General features: G+C 43.2%; 1 protein-coding gene across 1 annotated transcript in view; it reads left to right on the forward strand.

The window, feature by feature from the left end:
- Positions 1 to 17,253: 17,253 nt before the first annotated feature.
- ppp1r13bb (protein phosphatase 1, regulatory subunit 13Bb) overlaps positions 17,254 to 24,023 on the forward strand; it is a 148,859-nt gene continuing 142,089 nt past the window's right edge. The window contains exon 1 of the mRNA XM_070879296.1: positions 17,254 to 17,620. Within this exon, the coding sequence (XP_070735397.1) occupies positions 17,582 to 17,620 (39 nt within the window). The 5' untranslated portion in view covers positions 17,254 to 17,581. The remainder of the gene's footprint in view (positions 17,621 to 24,023) is intronic.

The raw sequence follows: 24,023 nt of genomic DNA on the forward strand, positions 1-24,023 counted from the left end.
TGCTTACAGGTAATCCCACAGAGGATGGCACAGAAGACATAGTAGCACCGGTATCCACCAAGAACTTCACAAGTGTCTCCTACTTTTACTACTGCCAGAGGGTTTTCTTCTATGTCCGCTGATAGGCGGAGGGCTGGCGCCTGTACCACTAAGCCTCCGGGGCATCCCTATGCTGATTGGTGCGGGTTGGGGTTCGAGAATGAAAACTGAGGGGCCAAGGGAGGTGGAGGTTCGGGGAAACCCCCTTGCAATCCTCCACCCTGTTTCGGGGGGCACCTGCAATCGCGAGCCCAATGCCCTTTTCTTCCGCAATTTCTACACTCATCTTGAGAGCGGTCTCTTTGGGGCCACTGTCCTCTCCCTCTTCCTCGTCCTCATCCCCCATATCCTCCTATTATTCTGCGCTTGTCCTCTTCCTTTTTGCTGATAGTACTGACCTGCTGTTTTAGCCTTGTTTTCCTTTATAGGTGAATAGTCCCTCCCTATCCATGTTGGCCAGTACTGTGATCGTTTCTTTCCAACTTTTTCCTTGCCAGTCCAAGACCTTAATTTTGTATGTTCTTGTTGCGGCAACATGCAATTTAGCAAGGTTTGTACTGTCAAAGGTTCATTTTGATCCATTGGAATTCCTGCATGTTCGTCCCAACTATTTTTCCATCTACCTGCAAAATCTATCATTGATTCTTCTGCTTTCTGCAGACAGCGTGTGACTTCCCCTATATCTCCGTGCTTTTTAGGTCCCTTTTAATATGGCATCCTTGCCCCTGTGTTGCAACCAATGTTCCTGGGACTCATTTCCTTCTTCCTCATTGTCTTCCCGCCAATCCCCATTTTCGCCGGCGGGTATAGGGAACATGTCTTTCACCCCCTGCCAAGAGGACCCATATGCTGCCTGCAGTAATAATTTCACATCCCCGGGGAGGGGGTTATATATGGTACAGGTTTGCTCAAGCCAGTTGTGAAAGGCTACTGGCTTCTTAACAGGGTTAGGGGCGGCTGATATCATATCCCGAGCCTCCCCCGGTGTCCAGGGCTTTAGAACAGCAGTTGTTCTGATCATTACACGGGGGGCCTGTAACGGGGGGGATAGTGGTGGAATTAGCCTGCCTCACAGTGGTCCTGGTACTCATTCCTGGGTTAGGGGGGGTGTCGTTATTCTTGATTCCTCCATCTGCCCCCCCCTTCTCCATTTTCATCTTCTGGTGGGTCTTGTGGGTGGGCTCGTCGCCTGGAGGCCTGATCTAGCTGGGCGGCCACTATTTCTATAATTTCCTGCCAATCATCCGGCCTTGGTGGTTGGAAGACGGGGATATAAGCCGACGGGGGAAGCGGTCATAACCGGGGCACTCGGGGGGGCCGTAAGAGGGAGGGGGCTTCTCCTTGCCCTCCTCTTTCTTTTTATTTTTCGGGGGCTGGTGCCTTTTTGCCACCTCAGTCCATTTTTTAAAACAATTCTCCATATAGTCTTTATCCCAAGTGGGGTCCCCTGCCCCATCTTTGGTGGTCTGTCTCCATTCCTCAATTAAGGACAATTTAAAACTTCCTCCATATGGCCAATCCCCATCAGACCAGCAGTACAAATCGCTACTAAACGTTACCGCGTATCTGTCGTCTCCTGTTTCTTTAATTACAGTGTCCGCCGGCGAGCCGGGCGGCACAATAGGATCTCCTACCTTCTCGTTGCTTTGCTACCTTACGGATTCTTTTCTCAGTTTTAGGATGTACTTTCATTCTTTCAGTTGAGAGGTCGTCCTTCTTTCCTTTTCTAGGAGCTGGGCGCGAGCGCCCTGCTCGACTAGAGCCGTTTCCCATTCTTCCGGGTGCAACGTCTCATGATCTTTTCTGAAATGAGAGTTAGGACAATCCTACAAAATATACAATAATTTACAAAGAGCTCACCGGTGTTCTCTTTTCTGCTCAGCTCGGGGTCTCCTTTTGCTGTTTTGTTATTTTAGCTTCTTTGCGGTAGCTACCTTAAATTATGCCTCGGGGATCTCGGCGGCCCGTCCCCCTTTTTGCTAGGACGGCCTAGGCACCTTCCTCCTTTCAGCCAGGAAGGCCCTTAAAATTCCTCTTTTCTCTTTAAAAGTTAAATTTAGTTCTTTTGGATCTCGTTTTTTTTTTTTAAAAGAGATCCTGCCTGACTACGCCAGAATCTGTCGAGGAAATATTTAGCTTAAATTAACTCAGGCGGAGACTTTCAGAATTGCGCTTCGAGAGAATTTTATTAAAAAATAGCGAGATATCTCGGAGAGCCTGCTTGGACCGTACCAAGGCAGAAGACTCTGCTCTACAAGCAAATTGTCCCTATCTTTATACAGAAATAGAATACAGAAAGAGAAAAGGAATCTTATTCATTAGTTCCGTGAGTACAAAGGTCGTCTCGGGAGGCACACACACTATCTGTCCTTGCATAATTTCTCCCTGTTCACAGTCTGATAAGCAGAATATCAGGAGACTCTCTTTTAATACCAGATAGTCATTTAATTACATTTCTAAGTTTCAAGGCTAAAAAGTGTGGGTGTTGTTCTAGTCCTATTATTTCTTCAAATATAGCAAAAACAGAATTTAACCCTTCCCTTTACCATAAGCCATAGATTCATAGATTCTTTCTTCCACAAGTATTGAGGGAGTGCTACACTGAGGTCTTCCCCCCCCCCCTCAGGTGGCAGTAAAAGATCTCATGGCTATATGCGAAAAAGAGCAGGGAAATCCTACGAGTGTTCTGGTCAATCCTTATCCATCAACGAACATAAATACAAACAAATTATCTGCTCGTTAACTCACTGCTGTGTGAAAAATGGCTGCTGCATTTCTGTAAATTTCTTGCATTCTTTTTATTCATTTTTCTTTCTTTCTCCCTGAAACATAGATCACTGTGACTGTTGATCATGTGTCTCGCTGGAAACTCCAAATGTCAGAATATAATGCCGTGGAATAAATTGCATTTTTATTGCAAGACTACAAAAATGGGCAGCTTGTATTTGTATAGATCTTTTTATCTAGCAAAATGCCTCCAGACAGAGCTAGGGACCAGACCTAAACAGAAATAGGATTAATGGTTCAGGATCGTAGCCGTAAAAGTGGTAGTAGTCAAAGAAGTTATTTTTGACAGTGGGAAGCGATTGAGTTCCAGAAAGACCTAAAGCTCTCCCACTGATGGTAAAAGGAATGGAACAGAGAACATGTTGTAGAATTGCGTTTTGAAGAGACAGCTATTTTGAAATTGATGCACTGCGGGATGGAGTGTCAAAGGAAGTCAACAAGGATCCGGTAGATAAGTGAGCAGAATTTTATTGTGGGATAGAATGTGAGCAGTGGAGTTGTAACATCAAGGCTCGAGGCCAGCAAGGAGGATGTTGGAAAAGACGAATCTGGAGGTGACAGAGATGGAACAGGATTTCAGTACAATGGCCACTAGGTTTTTTAAAAACTTTATTATAGCACATTATTCCTCACATTGCTTTGTTCTGGTTGCTGGGTCTCTAATAGATGGGGAAGGCTCAATTGGTAAATGCGTAGAACTGAGACTAGAGTCTAGAAAGGTCCCAGATTTGATCCCTGGAAAGAAACTTGTTTACATCGCTGAAGAAGGCCATTTGGCTCTGCTGGCTCATTGTTCGACTAATCCAAAGCTAATCTCACTGCTCTGCTCTCTTTCACCCTAGTCTTGTATCTTTCCCACCCATGGTAAAATAGTCTGCCAGTATTCATGATGTAAACTTATACACAAGGAAGCTTGTGTGTGGAGGCGGAAGACTTTGGTATGGATCTTATTGAATACTTTGTGGCTATCTCAACAAAAGAAAGGGATGATGCAGACATTATAGTTAAGGCGGGGGGAATATGAAATATTAGAGGAGATAAACATGGTGAGAGAGGAAATATTAAGGGAATTAGCATCTTTGAAAGTAGATAAATCACCAGGCACAGATGAAATGTATTCCAGGCTGTTAAGAAAAGCAAGGGAGAAATAGCGGAGGCTCTGACCATCATTTTTCAATACTCTATGTCTACAGGTGTGGTACTGGAGGACTGCTCACGTTGTACCATTGTTTAAAAAGTGATAGACAGAGTAATTACAGGCCAGTCAACCTAACCTCAGTGGTGGGTAAATTGTTTTAATCGTCATTAATCAAGAGCAGTCAGCATGGATTTGTTAAGGGAAAGTCGTGTCTGACTAACTTGATTTTTTTTTTCAGGAGGTAACAAGGAGGGTTGATGAGGGTAGTGTGTTTGATGTAGTCTATGTAGATTTTAGCAAGGCTTTTGATAAGGTCCCACGTGGCAGACGGGTCAGAAAAGTAAAACCCTGTGGGATCCAAGGGAAAGTGGCAAGTTGGATCCAAAATTGGCTCAGTGGCAGGAAGGAAAAAGTAATGGTTGACTGACGCTTTTGTGACTGGAAAGCTGTTTCCAGTGGGGTTCTGCAGGGCTCAGTGCTAGGTCCCTTGGTTTTTGTGGCATACTTCAATGTAGTGGGCATGATTAAGAAGTTTGCAAATGATACAAAAATTGGCCATGAGGTTGATGGTGAGAAAGAAAGCGGTAAACTGCAGGAAGATATTCAAGGTATGGAAGTGTGAGATATGCATTTGGGGAGGGCTAACAAGGCAAGGGAATACATCATAAATGGTAGGTTATTGTGAAGTGTAGAGGAATACAGGGACCTTGGAAGTGCATGTCCACAGATCCCAGAAGGTAGCAGGACAGGTAGATAAGGTGGTTAAGATGGAATATGGAATACTTTCCTTTTATTAGCTGAGACGTAGAATATAAAGCCAAGGAAGTGGCATACAAATTGGCCAGAAATAGCAGCGAACCTGAGGACTGGGAGAAATTTAGAACTCAGCAGAGGAGGACAAAGGGTTTGATTAGGGCAGGGAAAATAGAGTATGAGAAGAAGCTTGCAGGGAACATTAAGACGGATTGCAAAAGTTTCTAGAGATATGTAAAGAGAAAAAGGTTAGTAAAGACAAACGTAGGTCCCCTGCAGTCAGAATCAGGGGAAGTCATAACGGGGAACAAAGAAATGGCGGACCAATTGAACAAGTACGTTGGTTCAGTATTCACGAAGGAGGACACGAACAACCTTCCGGTTATAAAAGGGGTCGGGGGGTCTAGTAAGGAGGAGGAACTGAGGGAAATCCTTATTAGCCGGGAAATTGTGTTGGGGAAATTGATGGGATTGAAGGCCGATAAATCCCCAGGGCCTGATGGACTGCATCCCAGAGTACTTAAGGAGGTGGCCTTGGAAATAGTGGATGCGTTGACAGTCATTTTCCAACATTCCATTGACTCTGGATCAGTTCCTATGGAGTGGAGGGTAGCCAATGTAACCCCACTTTTTAAAAAAGGAGGGAGAGAGAAAACAGGGAATTATAGACCGGTCAGCCTGACATCGGTAGTGGGTAAAATGATGGAATCAATTATTAAGGATGTCATAGCAGTGCATTTGGAAAGAGGTGACATGATAGGTCCAAGTCAGCATGGATTTGTGAAAGGGAAATCATGCTTGACAAATCTTCTGGAATTTTTTGAGGATGTTTCCAGTAGAGTGGATAAGGGAGAACCAGTTGATGTGGTATATTTGGACTTTCAGAAGGCGTTCGACAAGGTCCCACACAAGAGATTGATGTGCAAAGTTAGAGCACATGGGATTGGGGGTAGTGTACTGACATGGATTTGAGAACTGGTTGTCAGACAGGAAGCAAAGAGTAGGAGTAAATGGGTACTTTTCAGAATGGCAGGCAGTGATTAGTGGGGTACCGCAAGGTTCTGTGCTGGGGCCCCAGCTGTTTACACTGTACATTAATGATTTAGATGTGGGGATTAAATGTAGTATCTCCAAATTTGCGGATGACACTAAGTTGGGTGGCAGTGTGAGCTGCGAGGAGGATGCTGTGAGGCTGCAGAGCGACTTGGATAGGTTAGGTGAGTGGGCAAATGCATGGCAGATGAAGTATAATGTGGATAAATGTGAGGTTATCCACTTTGGTGGTAAAAACAGAGAGACAGACTATTATCTGAATGACAGATTAGGAAAAGGGGAGGTGCAAAGAGACCTGGGTGTCATGGTACATCAGTCATTGAAGGTTGGCATGCAGGTGCAGCAGGCGGTTAAGAAAGCAAATGGCATGTTGGCCTTCATAGCAAGGGGATTTGAGTACAGGGGCAGGGAGGTGTTGCTACAGTTGTACAGGGCATTGGTGAGGCCACACCTGGAGTATTGTGTACAGTTTTGGTCTCCTAACCTGAGGAAGGTCATTCTTGCTATTGAGGGAGTGCAGCGAAGGTTCACCAGACTGATTCCCGGGATGGCGGGACTGACCTATCAAAGATTGCATCAACTGGGCTTGTATTCACTGGAGTTCAGAAGAATGAGAGGGGACCTCATAGAAACATTTAAAATTCTGACGAGGTTAGACAGGTTAGATGCAGGAAGAATGTTCCCAATGTTGGGGAAGTCCAGAACCAGAGGTAACAGTCTAAGGATAAGGGGTAAGCCATTTAGGACCGAGATGCGGAGGAACTTCTTCACCCAGAGAGTGGTGAACCTGTGGAATTCTCTACCACAGAAAGTTGTTGAGGCCAATTCACTAAATATATTCAAAAAGGAGTTAGATGAGGTCCTTACTACTAGGGGGATCAAGGGGTATGGCGAGAAAGCAGGAATGGGGTACTGAAGTTGAATGTTCAGCCATGAACTCATTGAATGGCGGTGCAGGCTAGAAGGGCCGAATGGCCTACTCCTGCACCTATTTTCTATGTTTCTATAAGAACATGGAAGTTTTGCTTGAACTATAAAGCACTAGTTAGGCCACAGCTAGAGTACTGTGTACAGCTCTGGTCCCCACATTACAAGAAAGATGTGATTGCACAAGTGAAGGTACAGAGGAGACTTATGAGGATGTTGCCAGGACTGGAGAAGTTTCGCTATGAGGAAAGATTGAATAGGCTGGCGTTGTTTTCTTTGGAACAGAGGAGGCTGAGGGGAGATTTTGAGTGAGGTTATAAAATTGAGGGGCCGAGATCGGTCCTTGCTATCCACTCTGTTTCCCCTAGCAGTGAGGCCAATAACCTGGGGGCATAGATTTAAAGTAATTAGTAGAAGGATTAGATGGGAGTTGAGAACTGATTTCACTCAGGGTGCTGGGGGTCTGGAACACATTGTCTGAAATGGTGGTAGAGGCAGAAACGAATGGCTTCCTTTTGTGTTGTAAATTTCTATGATTCTATGATAAAGAATGCTTTTGAAACTCCACCCTGCATGAGTCCGTGTAACCCCATAACTTTACTGGACTGTGGGTGGGCTGAGTGCTCAGTTTTTCCACAATCATAATGGATGATGACCTGTGCCATTAGAGCCACAGTGTATATTTTACATGCTGTCTTCCAATGTTGCAAGCAGACTCTTTTTAAGTGAATCTCGTGTCTTTAGAAATATCAGTGTTGCTTCATTTATCTTGCATTGGAGTTGGGTGTTATTGCTGACAACGCTAAGATAAATGCAGCATGCAGTTCTATTTCATTGGATTAACAATAATCATTCACTACCCTCCCCCCCCCCCCCAAATGATATTTGTATCCCACATGCAATATTGTGGTAACATACATACTTGCCTCTGAATCAGAAGATGGTGGTTTAAGCAACTACAGGACCTGGGCACCTAATTTAGGCTGATACTTCAATGCCGTCTTTTGAATGAGATGTTAAACTGAAGTCCTGTTCAGGTGAATGTAAAAGACCCCATAGTGCTATTGGAAAAAGAACACTGGTGTTCTCCTGTTGCTCGGACCAACATTTATCCTTCGTTGTATGGTTAACAAGTGAACTAGCAACTGGAGGTTGCGAATGCAAATCTCACCATGGCTAATTGTGAAACTGAATTCAATAAATTTAATATGTTCTAGAATCATCATGAAATCTGCTGGATTCTTGTAAAATCTTAACTGGTTCACTAACATCCTTTGGGGAAGAGAATCAGCATCCCTGCCCAGTTGGTCCTACATATAACTCCAGTCCCACACTTAAAAGTTGATTCTTGATGCCCTCAGGGCAACCAAGGGTGGGCAATAAAATTTACTTTGCTAACATCTACATTTCAAGAATGAATACAAATAACCAACAAAAGTGGTTACCACATTTGACGACACTTCAAAAGTAATTAATAAGCTCTGAAACATTTAGGATGTTCTGAGAATGAGAAAGGTGCTACGTAAATGCAAGTTTTTTTTCTACCTATGTTTGGGTGATACTGAGAGAAATAATTCAACAATGACTTCATGGATCTGCTTGGACAAGATACTTAGTTTTTATTTTGGTCTTTTAACTGGATGGTGTTTAAAAGAATATCTGATATTTCAATTATTACAATAAATTTGCAGAACCAGCAACTTCCATATCTGTAGCAACTTTCATATCGAAAGCATCAAAGGTGCATTACAGAGATGAATGAATAAATAAATAAATGCTGTACTATTGAGAGAATGCACAAATGGCCAGAGTTGAATGACCAAAGGGAGAGGGGTGCAAGGCTGAAAGAGGTTGCAGAGATAGGGTGGAAAAAAGCAATGGATGGATTTGTTGATGAGGATTTAAAATTCTAAGAGTTGGAAGACAAAAACAAGTGTACATCAGCAAGGATGGGGTGATGGGCAAGCAGGACTTCGATAAGATACAGGTAGCTAAATTTTGGAGAAGTTGGGGTTTATAGATCAAGGAGGATCTTGGAGAAATTAATTCTAGAGGTGACAAAAGTGTGGTTATGGACTTTGGTAAGGTAGAAGTCTTAATGATGGATAGCATAGGAGAGATCTTGGAGCTCAGCTGTGAGTTGAACAGAACCCAAAGATTTTGCATGCTTTGATTCTGCTTTCCTAGCCAGGGAAGCTAGAGTTAGTGTTACAGGAATGGACTTCATGGCTGGGACTGAACAATGGCTTCAGTTTTCAGATGGACAGTCTGGTAGTTGGTGAGGACGAATGGATCAAAAGTGAGTGCTGGTTTTGAAAGGGAGATGAGTGATGTCTGATCAAAGAGAACCATTAATGGTATTGGCAAGTATGGAGCCAGGAGCGTTATTGTAAACTCTCAAATTTAAAAGTAGAAAGTGATTATCCAGTATTTAAAAAAAAGACTTTCATTCATATAGCGCCTTTCACATTATAACATGTTGATAGCTGCGGGTAAAACTGTCTAAATATTGACTCCTAATTTGGAAGAGCACAATACCAATGTATTAGGCTCATGTCACCTTGTCACATGATGTGGGTCTTCATCTGAGTCAGATGGCTGTGGGTTCAAGCCCCACTTGAGCAAATAATATAGTTTGATATTTTTAAGTGTAGTGTTGAGGGGAGCATTGCATTGTCAGAGGTGTTATCTTTTGGGTGAGACATTAAACCAAGGCTATCTTTTTTTTTAAAAGGTCCCATGGCACTATTTGAAGATTGTGAAGGGAACTGCCTCATTATCCTGGTCATTCATTCTCTTAACTAATACCAATAATAGTAGATTATCTGGTCATTCATCTCATTCACTGGTACCTGGCTGTGTGCAATTTGGCTGCAGTGACTACAGTTCAGAAACATCATTAGATATGAAATGCTTTGGGACATTCTGATGAAATACACTATATGCGTAGAACTTTAGACTGCAGAAGGAGACCATTTGCTCATTGTGTCTGTCAGCTCTTTGCTGAAGCTAATTACTAAGGATTTTAATAGTGCTTTCAAAAAACAACTAGGGGTGTGTACTTCAAAAGCCTGTACAATGAAGGCTAAAACTCTGTGCAGTTCATTTAATTTACTTGGGCACACTGCTGTAGTAGTAATAGCTTGGAGCCTCTACACATGAACTCAACTACTTCGATAGATCTAGTAATATTGCTACTGTATGCAGTTGGCATGAAGAAAATTAGGATGATGTATGTTTAAACTTGTAGACGGTTTCAGTTCATGGATTGACTGCATCAAATGTCCCTAAGTCAACATAGTTGGAAGCAAAGTTGTCTCCATTCTGTACCCAAGTGCCTTAATTACCATCCTCACTTCATCTTCCAACCTTCCAGTGATGCTCATTTCCCACACCATTCATCGTTGTGATCTAATTTTTACTGAAATGCAGCCAAGTTTGTGTAAGTTCGAATCAGCAGAGAAGGAAGAGAGAATCCATCAATCTAGACAAACCGAGTGGTGAAAGGGTGGCAAGTTAATCAAATATGCCACCTACCTTTAGGATCCACCGGTCAATAGAAGTACAACATATCCTTACTTAAAAATAAAACCCCTGCTTCTATTACCTGCTGTCCCCATGTTCCATATGATGGACAATCTACTTGCCTTTCTTTGTTGGAAGAAATGACAAAATGGCAACACTCAATTTGAGTTACAAATGTTTTAATGTGTACTAAAGTGTTGATTTTTGTTTTGCCATATCTAGAATCTTCCAGTCAAGGACATTGATGCCACCACTGAGGTATATGGACTTGTGCAAAAATCATGTGAACCACCACTGAATGAAATAGGTTTCAGAAGAATGAATATCATCTGGAAGCATACTGTGTATTTTGTACAAACTCGGGATAAAATGCTTATGAAATTATAACAATAAAATGTTGCTTTGGAAATGAAGTTTTTTTTAATGGATATTCTGTTCCAGTTGATCTGAAATCCCTTTTTATAATGAAGATTATATGATCCTTATTACTCTTTTTTTTTATAACTGGTTTTACTTTTTAAAAAAATGATCAGTTAAGTAAACTTAAGTTTGCAGTGGTTTTACTTTAATTCTGCTGCTCTTGCATACTTGGATGTGTTTCATCACATGAGCTTGAAATGAGTGGGTGGATACTCCAATATTATTTGGATTACTTACATTTTTCCAAGGTCTCATTGCACAAGCTTGGGTGGAAGCAGTTGTTGGGTGTATGTACGTGTTCTCTTATTTCATGCAACTATTCACATTATGCAACTATTTAGGATATGTGTTCTTTCCTCCACCCATCCCTATTTTTAGAAAAGAATGTCAACTCATATTGTTGCATTCAAGGCTGCACATAAATTTCATATAAATAAAGGCAAAACAACAACAAATGAAACAAAAATATACTAACTATTTTACAATGCCCTAATTCATAGAATGATGCAGCACACGAGGCCATTCAGCTCATCGTGCCTGGGCCAATTCTTTGCAAGAGCGATCGAATTAGTCCCTTTTCTCCTGGTATTTTTCGATTTTGCTTTTGAAAGTTATTTAAATCTGCTTCCACCACCCTTCCAGATCATCATAACAAGTGTAAAACAAAAATTACCTTAAATCTGTATCCTTTGGTTACTGACCTAATTCAGTTTGATTATTGAAGTTTTCTTCTTAGGCGGTCTCTCGTATTGAGGATGACTTGCTTCCACACCAAAAAGGGATGAGTTCACAGGTGTTTCAGTTAGGGACCTGATATTCTAGGTCCCGAACTACATGTTGAAGGGTGGAAGATGCCTGGGCTTGACCGAGCTCGGTCTTGTTCCAGTGGCAAGGATTAACCAAGACGTCTGGGGACCAGCTCTGCTGCATGGACCTAGTGTGTGCACACATTGCAATGTGGGCTGGTCCGTGCTGCCCCAGGGCCCTTGCCTCTGTTGGGCCCCGAACTCACTCCTCTTCTGCGCCCCGACCTCGCTGCTCTTGCTGTACCTGCCTATGCTGCAATCGGCGACCTAGATTAGGGTGACGTCCAATCCAGTCGCCCTCTTCACTGCCGTTGCCCTTCTGGACCGGCTCATGCTGTGCTTCCAGGCCGTCGCTCACCACTCCTTTTATGGCCCCCACCTGCCGTTATTCTCTCGCGAGTCGGGGCCGCCACACTGCTCCCAGGCCGCCACTCACTGCTCTTTTTATGGCCGCTTTACACAACAGCTGTAAGTATGGTATGTCTAAAAGGATATTATTTGTGGGAAGAGGTGGTTTGTACAAATAGTAATAACTGGACTGAGTCAAAAAGTAAAGTTTTCTATTATGCTTTGGTTAAAAAGATAACTCTCATCCAGTTTCATTGATTTGATGCACTGTACAATTGGACTAACTGAAATTTGTTCTTCATTTTCACATTTGGAGAGTGGCACATTTCACAGTTGTGGAAGGGCACAATTTATTTCTTTGTAGATTTTTAAAATAACTGCAAACGGATTTTCCTTGGGAATTTCATTTTATTTGTGAAGTTGTCCTACATAAGAATGTAAGAAATAGGAGCAGAAGTAGGCCATTTGTCCCCTCGAGCCTGCTTCGCCATTCAATAAGGTCTTGGCTGATCTGATCCTGGCCTCAACTCCACTCCCCATAACCCTTGACTCCCTTATCGTTCAAAAATCTGTCTATCCACCTTAAATATACTGAATGACCCAGCCTCTACAGCTCTCTGGGGTAAAAAATTCCTCCTCATTTTTAAATGGGTGACCCCTTATTCTGAAACTATGTCCCATAGTTCTAGATTCCCCCTCATCCTCTCTGCATCTACCCTGTCAAGCCCCCTCAGAATATGTTTCAATAAGATCATCCCTCCAAAGAGTATAGGCTCAACCTTTGTTCATAAGACAATCCCTTCATCTTTGGAATCAACCTCGCGAACCTTCTCTGAACTGCCTCCAATGTACGCATATCCCTCCTTTAAATAAGGAGACCAACGCTATATGCAGTACTCCAGGTGTGATCTCACCAACACTCAACACAGTTGTAGCAGGACTTCCCTACTTTTATACTCCATCCCGCTTGCAGTAAAGGCCAACATTCCATTTGCCTTCCAAATTACTTGTACCTGCATGCTAACTTTTTGTGTTTCATGTACAAGGACCCCTAGATCCCTCTCTACTGCAACATTTTGTAATCTCCCCATTTAAATAATTAGCTTTTTTATTTTTCCTACCAAAGTGGATAACATATTTTCCCACATTACACTCCCATCTGCCAAATGTTTTCCCATTCCCTTAGCCTATCTATTATCATCATCATCATAGGCAGTCCCTCAAAACAAGGATGACTTGCTTCCACGCCAAAAAAGGATGAGTTTCAATGAAGGATCTAATATTCCAGATCCCAAACTACATCCTGAAGGGTGGAAGATGCCTATGTGTGGATTTTTTTAATGTGTGGATTTTTTTAATGTGTGGTGACCATTGCACACCAGCCACCAGACTGGCTTGACAGAGCTAGGTCTTGGTCCAGTGGCAAGGGTTATCCAAGATGACTGGAAACCTGCTCTGCTGCACAGACCTAGTGTGCACACATATCGCAGTGTGGGCTGGCCCGTGCTGCCCCTGGGCCCCGATCATGTCCCTCTACAGTCTCTCGCCGCTCCTTCTCCCCGACCTCGCCATTCTTGCTGTACCTGCCCATGCTCCAATCATTGTGGTCATGTGAATCCCATGGTGCTATTTTGGGGAGGAGTGGGGGAGTTCTCCCCGGTGTCCTGGGGCCGGTATTTGTCCCTCAACCAACATCACTAGAACGGATGATCTGATCGTATCACATCGCTATTTGTGGGAGCTTGCTGTGCGCCAATTGGCTGCCACGTTTTCCGCATTGTAGCAGTTTAAAAAGTATTGACTGTAAAGTTGGATTTCCAGAAGGCATTTGATAAGATGCCACATAAAAGGTTACTGCACAAGATAAGAGCTCACGGGGTTGAGGGTAATATATTAGCATTGCTAGAGGATTGGCTAACTAACAGAAAACAGAGAGTCGGGATAAATGGGTCATTTTCAGGTTGGCAAACTGACTACTGGGGTGCCGCAGGGATCGGTGCTTGTTCCTCAACTATTTACAATCTCTATTAATGACTTGGATAAAGAGTGTAATGTAGCCAAGTTTGCTGATGATTCAAAGATGCGTGAGAAAGCAAGTTGTGAAGAGGACACAAAGAATCTGCAAAGGGATATAGATAGGGTAAGTGAGTGGGCAACAATTTAGCAGATGAAGTATAATGTGGGAAAGTGAGGTTATCCACTTTGGCAGGAAGAATAAAAATGCTAATTATTATTTAAATGGAGAGAGACTACAAAGTGCTGCAGTACAGAGGGATCTGGGGGTCCTTGTACATGAAACACAAAAAGTTAGTATGCAAGTACAGCAAGTAATTAGGAAGGCAAATGGAAGGTTGGCCTTTATTGCAAGGGGGATAGAGTATAAAAGCAGGGAAGTCCTGCTACAACTGTACCACTGACAACTGTACAACTGAGATCATACTTGGAATATTGCATACAGTTTTGGTGGTCTCATTTAAGGACGGATACACGTGCTTTGGAGGCAATTCAGGGAAGATTTACTCGGTTGATTCCTGAGATGAAGGGGTTGCCTTATGAAGAAAGGTTGAGCAGATTGGGCCATAAAAACTGACTGCAAAAGCTTCTATAGATATGTGAAGAGAAAAAGATTAGTGAAAACAAACATAGGTCCCTTGCAGACAGATTCAGGTGAATTTATAATGTGGGACAAAGAAATGGCGGACCAGTTAAACAAATCTTTGGTTCTGTCTTCATGAAGGAAGACACGAATAACCTTCCGGAAATACTAGGGGACCGAGAATCTAGTGGGAAGGAGGAACTGAAGGAAATCCTTATTAGGCGGGAAATTGTGTTAGGGAAATTGATGGGATTGAAGGCCGATAAATCCCTGGGGCCTGATAGTCTGCATCCCAGAGTACTTAAGGAAGTAGCCCTAGAAATAGTGGATGCATTGGTGATCATTTTCCAACAGTCTATCGACTCTGGATCGGTTCCTATGGACTGGATGGTAGCTAATGTAACACCACTTTTTAAGAAAGGAGGGAGAGAGAAAACGGGTAATTATAGACCGGTTAGCCTGACATCAGTAGTGGGGAAAATGTTGGAATCAATTATTAAAGATGAAATAGCAGCACGTTTGGAAAGCAGTGACAGGATCGGTCCAAGTCAGCATGGATTTATGTAAGGGAAATCCTACTTGACAAATCTTCTAGAATTTTTTGAGGATGTAACTGGTAGAGTGGACAAGGGAGAACCAGTGGATGTGGTGTATTTGGACTTTCAAAAGGCTTTTGACAAGGTCCCACACAAGAGATTGGTGTGCAAAATTAAAGCACATGGTATTGGGGGTAATGTATTGACATGGCTTGCGAACTGGTTGGCAGACAGGAAGCAGAGAGTCTGGATAAACGGGTCCTTTTCAGAATGGCAGGCAGTGACTAGTGGGGTGCCGCAGGGCTCAGTGCTGGGACCCCAGCTATTTACAATATACATTAATGATTTGGATGAGGGAATTGAGGGTAATATCTCCAAGTTTGCAGATGACACTAAGCTGGGTGGCGGTGTGATCTGAGGAGGATGCTAAAAGGCTACAGGGTGACTTGGACAGGTTAGGTGAGTGGGCAAACGCGTGGCAGATGCAGTATAATGTGGATAAATGTGAGGTTATCCACTTTGGTGGCAAAAACACAAAGGCAGAATATTATCTGAATGGCGGCAGATTACGAAAAGGGAGAGGTGCAACGAGACCTGGGTATCATGGTACATCAGTCATTGAAAATTGGCATGCAGGTACAGCAGGCGGTGAAGAAGGCAAATGGTATGTTGGCATTCATAGCTAGGGGATTTGAGTATAGGAGCAGGGAGGTCTTACTGCAGTTGTACAGGGCCTTGGTGAGGCCTCACCTGGAATATTGTGTTCAGTTTTAGTCTCCTAATCTGAGGAAGGACGTTCTTGCTATTGAGGGAGTGCAGCGAAGGTTCAACAGACTGATTCCCGAGATGGCAGGACTGACATATGAGGAGAGACTGGATCGACTGGGCCTGTATACACTGGAGTTTAGAAGGATGAGAGGGGATCTCATAAAAACATATAAAATTCTGACGGGACTGGACAGGTTAGATGCAGGAAGAATGTTCCCGATGTTGGGGAAGTCCAGGACCAGGGGACACAGTCTAAGGATAAGGGGTAAGCCATTTAGGACTGAGATGAGGAGAAACTTCTTCACTCAGAGTTGTTAACCTGTGGAATTCCCTGCCGCAGAGAGTTGTTGATGCCAGTTCATTGGATATATTCAAAAGGGAGTTAGGTATGGCCCTTACGGCTAAAGGGATCCATGGATATGGAGAGAAAGCAGGAAAGGAGTACAGAGGTGAATGATCAGCCATGATCTTATTGAATGGTGGTGCAGGCTCGAAGGGCCGAATGGCCTACTCCTGCACCTATTTTCTATGTTTCTATTGACCTGGACCTTGATGACGTCACTCTTTGCTGCCGTCGCCCTCCAGCACCAGCTTGCGCTGCTCCCTGAAGTGACATGCTTCCAAGCTGCTTGCTCCTTTTATGGGCCCGACCTTGCTCCTAGTCTATATCCCTTTGCTGAATCTTTGCGTCCTCACAACTTGCTTTCCCACCTAGCTTTGTATCGTCAGCAAATATGCAAATGCAAGTTAAACACAGACCATTCTTATAAAATCACTTTAAACTTAAGAAAATGTGAATGTCAACCTTTTAATTTTCAATCTTTGTTTTGCCAATTACTCGTGCCAGGTTGTCTTTATCAGCTCCGGCTAACCTCACAATTATTTTAATAAAAACAAAAAATGTTGGAAATCTCAGCAGGTCAGGTAGCATCTGTGGAGAGGAAGCAGAGTTAACGTTTCTGGTCGATGACCCTTCGTCAGAATCTTACTTTATTAGACGTGTGTTCACTTTTTCAATTGGCAATAAGCTCCAGCATAAACTTGGTCATTTTTTCCCCCAAGAGCACGGTATTATGTTATGAACAAATGTGCCGTGTTGACCTGCTCCAGATCAATTTTTCAGAGATTGTCCGCTCGCGGTTTGAAGCATCCTCGGACAGCAGGTGGCGATGTGTGTGCATCATTCAGCCAATGCGATATCCTTGGCGAGTTGGTGCACTGCAATGTCCCTCGGCTCCCTCTGTATTGCTCAGCCCTGCATCTCCTCAGGAGACAAAATTGAGTTCAAATTCCAGACATGCCGGGCGGCTGCGCATCTTGCGGTGACGTCTCCCGCCCTCCCGCTTGTCTGATTGCCCTAAAAGTTTAAGGAAAGCCACCAACAACAAGCTCGGGACGGGCGGGATATCAGTTGGGTTGTGTATGGTGTGTGTGGGGAAAGACGCGTGTCAATTAAAAGGCCGTGTGCTCAAAAGTGCAGTAAATCCAAGCAGCTGACTCGCCGCCGGCACCAATCTCACCTGACGCCCGCCTCGCCATGACGCGCAGGGGGAGGGGCGTCAGCTGACTGGGCCTCGCGCTCTGGTTTCGGCGTTCGGCGTGCGGCCGCCCTGGACCCAGCGTCAACCGAAAGTGGCCTTTAAACTCGGCGAGCGCCCAGATGCCCTTGGCAGGCACGACACTGCAGCCTTTCCCGTTAGTCGGCGCACTTACCGTCTCTCTCTCTTGATATAAATCGCCGCCCGTGGCCCAAGAGCGAAGGGTGAAGCCAGCAGCGGCCTGGAGTTGGACTGGTGCCCCAGTCAGACCCCTCCCCTCTCTTCCCAGCTGCTGCTGCCTGCCTGCCGTCGACATTAACTCGGGGATCGCTGAACGTTGTGGTCGCATGGTGGGATTGTGCTGCGATATCTTCAAAATGATGCCGGTAAGTCCCCGAGACACTATAAAATTCGAGGAGAAGCTCACAGTCCTTTTCACACTATTCTCTTAGCCACGGAGGTGAGATCTAAGAAATTTGTACGGTCTTTACGCTATTGTGGCAGAAGAAAGCGATAACTAAAATACCGCAGTGAGCTCATTTTTACTAGCTCTGTACGTTATTCAATCAATCAACGTCGAAATGTTATTTACATTTTCGTATTCACTTTGGTAAAGACTGTTCATTTAATAAGCGCAAAGGAAAGCCCTACTCGGTTGGCTTTTATGTAATGGTTTAGATGAGTTGTGATGGTCACACGTACTCAATGAATTTCCTAAAATGTTCCTTGTATAGTTTTGATAACTGATTTTATAAAGACTTAAAAACAGTGGCTAAATGCTCGATTGCCTGAATGAAATGAGAATATAAACTGATTGTGTAAAGTACTTTAATATTATTGTACTATATTTTTTTTAAACTTTGAAAAAAGTAGAACCGCTTGATAATTATGTTCACCCTGGGTCAAAAAAGCATTTCACAAGGTAATATCGTGGTAACATGTCAACAGCTAAAAAAAATGCCATCATGTGTGTGTGTATATATATATACCTGTATCAACTCTGGAAAAGTAAAATTCAGCATTTTTTGCTACATATTGGAATTTCTTTGAACTTCCAAATATTGTATCAAAGATTTCTGCCATAAATTATATCCAACATCAGGAAGTTGTTTTACAACAATATGGCATATTCACTTGTTTTAGTTCTTTGCTTGATATGGCTCTATCTTTCTTTTGCTGTTGGCTTCAAATTTTAATACAATTTATCCCTAGTTTGTAGAGTTATTTTATTATTTACCCAATGTAATTGAACTGTTTGAATTTCTAGAGAGGTTATTTAGATATCTTTCTGAATGATGGATGTGTATCTTCTGCAGTAGATGATGATTGCATGAATTCTATACACAGCTGTCTGGATGGGGTTTTAACTGACGTAGTTGCATTTTATAGAATGATTTGGATTTTAGCAAATAACTTATTTATATAACTCCTTTTTTTAATGTCGTAATACACCCCAAGGTGCTTCACAACAGTGTTACAAGAAAAACAGATACATTTGACACTGAGCTACAAGAAGAAATTAATGCAAATTACAAAAAACTTGTTTAAAGAGGTAGGCTTAAAGGAGGTAGAAAGGCGGAGCGGTTTAGGCAGGGAGTTCCAGAGCTTGGGGCCCAAACAGCTGAAGACACGGCCACTGATGGTTGAGCAGTTATTATGAGGGATGTTCAAGCGGGCAGAATTTGAGGAGCACATATCTTCTTGGGGTTGAGAGGCTGAAAAAAATTAGATGGGGAGGGGCAAGGCCATGGAGTGATTTGTAAACAAGGATGAGAATTTTGAAATCTAGGTGTTGTTTAACTGGGAGCTAATGTAGGTCAGAAAGCACAGAGGTGATTGTGACTTGGTGTGAGTTTGTACACAGGCTGCTGAGTTTTGGATGACCTCAAGTTTATGCAGTGTAGAATGTCGGAGGCTGGCCAGAAGTGAGTTGGAATAGTCAAGTCTAGTAACAAGGCATGAATGAGGGTTTCAGCAGCAGAAGAGCTGGGGTGGAGGCGGGCAATGTTATGGAGGTGGGAAAAGGCGGTTTTAGTTATGCTGTGGATATGTGGCTGGAAATTCATTTCGGGGTCAAATATGACACCGAGGTTGCGAACAGTCTTGTTCACCTGCAGATTGATGCGATGGCGAGGGATGGAGTCAGTGGTTAGGGAATGCAGTTTGTGGCAGGGACCAAAGATAATGGCTTTGGTCTTCCCAATATTTAATTGGAGAAAATTTCTGCTCATCACCCAGTACTGGATGTCGGACAAGCAATCTGACAATTTAAATACCAAGTAGTGGAGAGGTAGAGTTGTGTGTCATCAGCGTACGTGTGGAAACTGACTCCGTGTTTTCGGATGATGTCTCCAAGGGGCAGCATATACTGAGAAATAAGAGGGGGCCAAGGACAGATCCTTGGGGACACCAGAGGTAACGATGCAGGAGTAGGCAGAGAAGCCCTTGCAAGAGATTTTCTGGCTATGATTAGATAAGAATGGAACCAGGCGAGTGCAGTCCCACCTAGCTAGATGTTGGTGGAGAGACATTGAAGGAGGATGGAGTGGTCAACTGTGTCAAAGGCTGCAGACAAGTACAGAAGGATGAGGAGAGAGAGTTTACCTTTGTCACACTCCTAAAGGATGCTATTTGTGACTTTTAGAGCTGTTTCAATACTGTGGCAAGGGCGAAAACCAGATTGAAGGGATTCAAACATTGAATTCATGGAAACATCATCACGGATTTGGGCAGCGACAACACATTCAAGTTATTTGAACAGGAAAGGGAGGTTGGAGACAAACGATAGCTAGCAAGCAAAGTGGGGTCAAGGGTTGGCTTTTTGAGGAGAGGAGTGATGACAGCAGATTTGTAGGAGAGGGGGACAATACCTGAGGTGAGAGAACTGTTATCAATGTCAGCTAACACAGAAGCCAAAAAAGGAAGTTGGGTGGTCAGCAATTTAGTGAGAATAGGGTCAAGAGAGCAGGAAGTGAGTCTCATGGGCAGGATGAGTTTGGAGAAATCAAGAGGGGAGATCAAAGAGAAACTAGAGAAGATATGAGTTTATGGCTGGGGCAGGTGGGAGCGTCAGATGAAGTTTGGCCCTGTGGGCTAGGTGAAGGAAGGGAACTCTGAGGCAGTTGATCAGATGGTCTCAATCTTTGAGACAGAAGTCCATGAGCTCCAAATGAGGCAAACACTAACATGTATTCAGTGGAACCCCTCCCGTTGCAACCTAACCTCCAAACATTTAAATTATTCTCTATCCCTTGCTTCTCTCCACCCACACCCACTAAGATTTTGCTTTTTCCCCCCCCTTTACATAAGAACATAAGAAATAGGAGCAGGAGTAGGCCATTTGGCCCCTCGAGCCTGCTCCACCATTCAATAAGACCATGGCTGATCTGATCTTTGCCTCAACTCCACTTCCCTGCACGCTCCCCATAACCCTTGACTCTCCAAAAATGTAGGCAGAACATCATTGAACTCCTTGGGAATATACATTTTCAGTGCTTTGCACTAAATTTGAAGTAATGAAGAAGATCCTGTTGTTTATTTGCTTTCTAAGTTTTTTTTGCCTCATTGACTGTCCTTTCAACATCTCTGTTTTAACTCTGGAAAACAATGTGGTTTATTAATACTGTTCTGTACTAGTGGCAAGAGGCATGGTTTGTGGGGTGGAACGGGATTTATTGCTGACATTTCCTGAGATTCAATGTTGAACTACTGTGAAATGTTCTGTCTTTTAAACATGATGTTTATATGTAAATAGTTTTGATGCTTGGTTCCTGCAGCAATTTGTAGATTGTCTCAGTCAGGAAGCCTCTGAGATGAAGGGGATGGGTGAAAAATACAGGTGGTGCGGTGGTCGGCCAAATTTGTTGGGGTAGTTGTCAAGGAACCTGAAGAGGGTGAAGAATCATCGCCATAGCTGCTTTCCCTTCTCCCCTTACACTGGGTTCTGTGAGAAACTTCAGTGGAGCTATTTTAAAAAGGTTTTAAAGAAAAATAAAAGCTTTACTGAATTGGTTGGCAGACACTTGCAGATTTCTAGAGTTTAAGTTGGTACCTACTGTTCTCTTGAACCATGCACCCATACTGCAGAATAAACTACATCTCCTTGGTGACCAGAGAATTCAGAGGATTTTTTTCTCGTGAGACCTGGAACTGTCAGTTGATACTCTTGAGTTATGGGTGTTTCACATAACTGCTCCAACTCGGTGTCACTAGTGAGATGTATTTCATTTGGCTCTAAGTTGCAGTAAAGTTGTTGCATTGTTTGTTTTTTATTGTAAATTTATAACGAGTTTAAATTGTAATTTAAACTCTTGGGAGTTATAGAAGAGACAATCTAAAGAGTACGTTTTAGGAAAAGCAGATATCTACGTCTTAATTTTTTAACCGGCTTGGAGTAAATGCACAAATCAAAACCAGCAGACTTTTTAATAGTCTTTTTAGAAGATTTATGAAATACAAAACAATACTTCTGAAAATGCTGCAGGGTTGGAAATTGTTTCTTTTCACATATTTAAGCTGCAGACAGATTGTCTTTTGAACTTTCTCCAATTTAATATTGGGAAGACCGAAGCCATTGTTTGTTTATGGTCCCCGCCACAAACCCCGTTCCCTCGCCACTGACTCCATCCCTCTTCCCAACTTCTGTCTCAGGCTGAACCACACTGTTCGCAACCTTGGTGTCATATTTGACTCTGAAATGAACTTTTGACCACATAACTAAAACCACCTTTTTCCACCTCCATAACATCGTCCATCTCCGCCCTTGCATCAGCTCATCCGCTGCTGAAGCCCTTATCTATGCCTTTGTTACCTCTAGACTTGATTATTCCAATGCACTCCTGGCTGGCCTCCCACATTCTACCTGATGTAAGCTGGAGGTGATCCAAAACTCGGCTGTCCGTGTCTTAACTATCTCCAAGTCCCGCGCACCCATCACCCCTGTACTTGCTGACCTTGGCTTCTGGTTAAGCAACGCCTCGATTTCAAAATTCTCATCCTAGTCTTCAAATCCCTACATGGCCTCGCTCACCCCTCCCTATCTGTAATCTCTTCCAGCCCACAACCCTCCCCTGCACCCCCCCCCCCCCCACCCCAAGATGTCTGCGCTCTAATTCTGCCCTCTTGAGCATCCTTGATTGTAATCGCTCATCCATTGGTGGCTGTGGCTTCTGTTGACTGGGACCGAAGCTCCGGAACTCCCTGCCTAAAATCTCTCTGCCTCTCTACACCTCTTTCCTCCTTCAAGATGCTCCTTAAAACCTACCACTGACCAAGCTTTTGGTCACCTGTCCTAACTTTTCCTTGTGTGGCTTGGTGTCAAATTTTTTTATTTCATAATACTCCTGTGTGGATTCTTGGGACGTTTCACTACATTAAAGGTGTTGTATAAATACAAGTTGTTGTTAGATTTTCAACTGACCATATTCTTTGTTTGATTAAAATATATATTTTAAAAATGACATTAAATATTCTAGTTTTGCACCTATCCTCTTGGATGAAAATTTGTTTTGATGTAACTGCTGTTGAGGGGCTTATGCTGGATGTTGGGTAGCATTTGTGTTTGAACTAATCACCAAAAATGTAGCCATTTGACTTTTTTTGTCATACTGTGCTGAAAAGCTATGAATGAGAAACATTGACCTCCCAATTAATAATCCATCATTGCACTTTACAAATGGTAATTCGAACATCTTGATTCTTGAAAATGCTCATTTAAATATGGTATGTTTTGACTCATGGATATGATTTTTATATCTGGGTTTACCTGATGCATTTAATAAGTAATATTATGTAAATTGTATCTGTAGCTATTCTTGTTTCTCTTGGTACCTTTTTTAGGTTTTTGGAAGGTGAAAAAAATCTAAGATAAATGTTGGATAGATTTGTATTTTTTAAATTCCAATTTTTGCTTACAACTTTCTCCCCTCCTGCTGAAGGTGTAACTCCTTGCTTGGGTATGGTTCCACAATTGTCTCACTTCATCTGGTACTTTACCAAAGTGGCTATTATTCTTTGCAGCCTGCGATTTAACTGGGCAGTAGGGAAGCATATCATACCTTGCCCAATCCAACCCATGAAATGTGTGATGTCTGTACTTGTGCAGAGGCTTCTGAATGGTGATCAAAAGCAGCCTTTTTTCTTTCCCTAACCATGTAGGGGAGAGTTAGCGCCTGTTTAAAGTAGTAAAAACGTCCCAAGGCGCTTCACAGGAGCGTTGATCCTGAACTTGATCAAAGAAGTAGGTTTTAAGGAGCGACTTAAAGGAGAAAAGAGAGACAGTGTTTTTAGGGAGGGAATTCCAGAGCTTAGGGCCTTGGCAGCAAAAGGCACAGCCGCCGATGGTGGAGCAATTAAAATCTGGGATGCTAGAGTTGGAGGAGCACCAGTATCTTGGCCAATTGTAAGGCTGGAGGAGGTTAGAGGTAGGGAAGGGCAAGGCCATGGAGGGATTTGAAAACCAGGATGAGAATTTTAAAATAGAGGCCAATGTCGATCAGCGAGCACAGGGGTGATGGGTGAATGGAACTTGGTGTAGGTTATGAGACGTGCAGCAGATTTTTGGATGGCTTCAAGTTTACGGAGGGTAGAGCGTGGGAGGCCGGTGTTGGAATAGTTAAACCTTAGAGGTAACAAAGGCATGGTTGAGCGTTTAAGCAGCAGATGAGGTAAGGAAGGGGTGGTATTGGGTGATGTAATGGAGGTGGAATAAGATGGCTTTGGTGATGGTGCAGATGTATGGTCGGAGCTCACCTCGGTCACATGACATCAGGGTTGCAAACAGTCTGGTTG

The sequence above is a fragment of the Pristiophorus japonicus genome, chromosome 4 (assembly GCF_044704955.1).
Source record: "Pristiophorus japonicus isolate sPriJap1 chromosome 4, sPriJap1.hap1, whole genome shotgun sequence".
Taxonomy (NCBI): Eukaryota; Metazoa; Chordata; class Chondrichthyes; family Pristiophoridae; genus Pristiophorus; species Pristiophorus japonicus.